We start from the raw sequence: 4,927 nt of genomic DNA on the forward strand, positions 1-4,927 counted from the left end.
GAGATGAAATGGCTAAGTCACATGGTAACTCTGTGTTTACTATTTTGAGGAACCATCAAAATCCCTCCAAAATGTTTGTTCCATGTTATATATGAGGGTTCCAGTTGTTCTAGATCCCCATCAAACTCTTGTTAATGTCTTCTTTCAGATAATAGCTATCTTAGTAGATGTGAAGTGGTTTCCTATGGAGAATTGGATTTATATTTCTTAGTGGACTAATGCTGTTGAGCATCTCTTACTGTACTTATTATCCATTTGTATATATTCTTGGAGCTGGCAATTTAGAGTCTGCCTATTTTTAATTATTTTGTCCTTTTTTTAGAATTGTGAAAGTTCTTTATGTGTTGTGGATACAAGTCAGTAATAAGATTTGTGATTTATGAATATTATTCTCATTCTGTTCAGTGCCTTTTTCACTTCCTTCTGACTCTCATTTCATGCTGTTGTTTTGTTTTTCTTGTGAGTTTATATTTTTAAAACCTTTCTGTGAGACTTCAGTGAATGCTATTTTCAAAGAACATTTTTATAGTGAATATCTGTATACTTTTGCCAAATGTATGAGCCTACATGTTTTAAGTAGCAAGTTAAAAGAAAAATTCTTGCCTTGATTTGTTGGAACATACAAAGATCATTTATGACAAGACAAACATAATTTTTAGGAAGCATTTATTTTCATCTCCACCAAGAACTAGGTTTGAGAGACATTTTTTGTTTGTTTGCTTGCTTCTTACTTCTGCTTGGTGGGCTTTCTTCTAATTTTCTATTGTTTTTCAGAAATCGAGGCTTTAGCATAGCCTCCAGTCAATCTCCATCCTTGTTCACGCTCAAAGTCTAGAATCTCCCAAATTCCAAGTTCTACTTGTAGGCTCTCTAGGTAATGATATTCTGTAGATGTTCTCAGAATGGGCAATGTTTTAATACTGGCTTATTTTCCTGGAGTTTAAGGTTCAAACTGAGCCGCAGTTACGATTTTTCACTGTAACATCTACAGTTGATCTAAAAGTCATTTTAAATGATTTTAGCAATTTTATATATTGTGTAACTCAATCTTGTGTGCTATACTGACAGACACAAAAATCTCACATAATATTTTATCAACTGGCATATAATCCCATCCACCACTGGATATGTATTTTGCCACATAAATGGTTAGGATTCCTTTAATATGGGTATGCTGTAATATAAGGCTGAATTTTTTTGTTTACTAAATAGAAATAGAGTTAAATATATGATGTCTTATTATAAATACTCTGAACATGCTTTGTTTCTTCTCTTACATTTGCCTTAATATTTTTATGCATTAATTTTCTTTTTACTTAATTCAAGAGCCCTAATACTTCTAATTTGTTTTCTAAAGTGTATGAGCACCATATACCCTTGTGAATTCTAATCTTATTAAAAGATAATGTCTTGCAGTAGAGGTGCATTATTCTTCAGCTGTAGGTCAAATTGAATAATATTCTGCTAAAACATAGTTATTTCATCCTTTCTGTATTCATTCAGTAAGTATGTATGAATTTATGTGTTCCAGTATATACACTAGATACTAGTGAACTTATGGCCTAAAAACAAGGCTGACATTAGCCCATAATTACACAAGTAGTTATTACCATAATTTATATGAAGAACTGAAATTGCAGCATGCTATAAATGAGTAAAATAAAGACATTTAAACTGTCCAAGTAAATTTAGGAAAGGTGTTCTAAAATGTAATATTTTATCTGGATCCTATACTGAAAGAAGAGTTAGTGGGGTAAAAAGGTAATAGAAGAGTATTCCTTGTGAAGGGAAAAGCCTGGAAATAGTTCTAAGTTAAGAAGATGCCTGATGCTTTGGAGAACTTGAAAGAAAGTGAATGTGATGCTAAACATTATGAAAAGGTGTAGGTTGGAACAAAATTCTTGAGGCAGGGCATATTATGTAGAGTTTTGAAGTCCAGTTGATATGAACCTACGTCTTTTTAATTTTTTTTTTTTTTTTTGGCCACATCCATGGCATGTGTAAGTTCCTGGGCCAGGGATCAAGCATGTACCACAAGAGCAACCCAAGCCACTGCAGTGACAACACTAGATCCTTAACACACTGCACAACAAAGGAACTCCATGAACTTAAGTCTTAATGGCACAAAATAGACTTAGTGAAGGAAGAAAATGAGAATTAAAGTATAATGACGTCACTCTGGATGATTATGGAGAATGTCTTCAATGGAGGAAAAAGAATTTGTGGTGGTCTAGGATCAATTTCAACACTGTTGCCTAGAACAAGCAAGAAATGTTTGTCTCTTGAATTGGGAAATTTTATTCAGTGATAATGAGATTCCCAATTTAGCACTCTTTTCAACACTCACAAGCCAATTAGACTTTGCTTAGAATAGCAATGAAAGATCACAAGCCTACCAAAAACAAAATGATCTGTAGTTTTATGTAAAGCACTTGGAAAAAAAAATTACATGATATAGTACATAAATTCAAAAAGTGTAGTTCACATTTATTTATTGAAGTTTGAAAGTCAACTGTGAATATATAACATCATTTCTTGGATGATTTGGTTTCAAGGCTGTTCTTTGTAGTGCTATAAAAATTGTTCTTACTTTTTTTTTCCTTTTGGTATCTTATATTCACTTTAGATAACTTACATTCACAATATTATGAAATTGATTCTTATTTTTGTCTCATTGTTTCAAGAGATTAGATCATTTTCCATTGTTGTTTATATCCTTTCAATAATTATTTGTTTGCCTCATTTAATAAGTTTACAATTCATTAACAATCCGTATCTATTAACATCATCTCTAATAGAATTTACCACATATTTTATATTTATTTATTTAATAGTGAATATGTATTGAATCTGCATGGTATTCAATGCTTTTGTATGTTTATTTTGCTATAGATCACTAATTATCATTATAATAGCATTAACTGAGAATTTAAAATATTTATTATTGATTATTTTCTATACCAGTTATGACTATGACATAAGAGTGTTAGTAATACAGTGCTAAAATCTAGAAGTTCTGTGTGGAGCTAGCATTTTTGGAACCATAATTTTCTCATGGCCTCTTGCATTTTCTCATTTCTCAAAGTGTAAATAATAGGATTCAGTAAGGGTGTGATAACAGTGTAAAATACAGAAAGGATTTTATTGCCCGCAAAACTACTGAATGGCCAGGCATAGATAAAGATACATGGCCCAAAGAACAGAGTGACCACAGTGATGTGGGCAGACAACGTGGACAGAGCCTTGGAGAGCCCTACAGACGATCTTTGTTGCACAGTGAGCAGGATGACAGTATAGGAGACAAGCAGCAGGAGGAAACAGATAAATGAGAGCAGTCCACTGTCAGCAATGACAAATAATTCCAGGGTGTAGGTCTCCATACAGGCAAGCTTAATCACAAGGGGAAGGTCACAAAATATATTGTCTATGATGTGGGGACCACAAAAAGGCAAGTTCACTGTTAATACCATCTGACTCATGGTGTGTATAAAGCCAATTGTCCATGAAAGTATAACAAACCCTTTCAGCAACTTGTGGCTCATGATCGTCCTGTAGTGTAAGGGTTTACATATGGCTACATATCTGTCAAAAGCCATGGCTACCAAAAGAGTCGCCTCAGCACCTCCAAAGCAGTGCATAAAGAACATCTGAGCCATGCAGCCCCACATGGAAATGACCTTGTGTTCAGTGAGCAAATCTCTGATCATCTTGGGTGTGGTGACTGTGGAGAGACACATGTCCAGGAAGGAGAGGTTTCCAAGGAGGAAGTACATGGGAGAATGAAGGGTGGAACTGAATGTCACCGTGACCATGATGAGAATGTTTCCCAACACAGTAGCACCATAGATCAAGGAGAATGTCACCAAGAAGACAAACTGAAGTTCCCATCCTACAGAAAATCCTAGTAAAATAAACTCGGTCACTACAGATCCATTGTTCAGATCCATTTACTCAACTCAGAAAGATTCCAGAAGTTCTTTATATACAAAGAGATCTTTTTTAAAAAGCCAGGATTAGTACTGACATTTTCTGGTTTCTATTTCATTCAACGCAGTGATATGAGAGCATATAATCTTAAATCACAGATCTTTTTGAACCTGATTTCTCAAATCCCGTATCTTCATTGTTCAGAGCTAAGTGTTTGTGTGTTGTGTATGACTGGAGGTATGCAATAGCTTGGAAGTAAATAGTTAAATGATTCAATCCGAAGGTATAGATTTTGCTTTGGTTATAATGTATTACACTCTGTCCTCTGTACTCAGCTTTTGGACATCATCCATAGGATCTAGAGTGGTAAAAAATAATTGGTAACAATTATCTGATTACTATGAGTAAAGCCTTCTTCTAAGTATTTCACATACTTTAACATACTGTTCATAACAGTCTCATGAAGTATTATAATTATACTAATTTTACATATAAGGAAACTCTGGCATAGGTGTATTAAATGACTAACTCATGATTACATAACTAATAAGAATCAAAACAGGTATTCAATCCCCATCACTCTGACCAGCATCTGGGCTTATAAGCAATAGACCATTTTACCTCCAAAATTAAAGGAATGTATATTTATGGGCAAGTTACTACATATTGATTAAATTCATCTGTTCCATTCATATGGATCACAGCAGATATTATTCAGCAAGTACGATGGAACCTTTCTAATAATTAACTGCACTTTTTTCTTTATGCAGAATGAATCAATGCCCTGTATCTAGAGAGTTTATCACCTAGAGAGATTAACTTATGAACAAAAAAAAGCAATCAAACATGTAAGAAAATATTTAGTTTAGCACGTGATGTATCAAAGATGTAAGAATTTTTGAAATGGTGAACTAATTCCAAGTGTTACTTTCAAGATACAGTTTCAAGCTTAGTTGTCCCTATCTTTAAACTACTTAAAATATAGAGAGAGTACTACTGG

The 4,927-nt window shown here is 33.7% G+C and overlaps 1 protein-coding gene across 1 annotated transcript; it reads right to left on the reverse strand.

The window, feature by feature from the left end:
• Positions 1 to 3,022: 3,022 nt before the first annotated feature.
• LOC125119076 (olfactory receptor 4L1-like) lies at positions 3,023 to 3,947 on the reverse strand. The gene has a single exon (XM_047765927.1). It carries the CDS (start codon positions 3,945 to 3,947, stop codon positions 3,027 to 3,029), a length of 921 nt encoding a protein of 306 aa, XP_047621883.1. The 3' UTR covers positions 3,023 to 3,026.
• Positions 3,948 to 4,927: the final 980 nt, after the last annotated feature.

Source organism: Phacochoerus africanus, unplaced genomic scaffold (genome assembly GCF_016906955.1).
Source record: "Phacochoerus africanus isolate WHEZ1 unplaced genomic scaffold, ROS_Pafr_v1 Scaffold_103, whole genome shotgun sequence".
In the NCBI taxonomy this organism is placed as follows: Eukaryota; Metazoa; Chordata; class Mammalia; order Artiodactyla; family Suidae; genus Phacochoerus; species Phacochoerus africanus.

What these genes read in the sequence shown, in the direction of transcription:
- LOC125119076 (XM_047765927.1), bottom strand. Translation starts at nt 3,947, where the DNA reads ATGGATCTGAACAATGGATCTGTAGTGACCGAGTTTATTTTACTAGGA.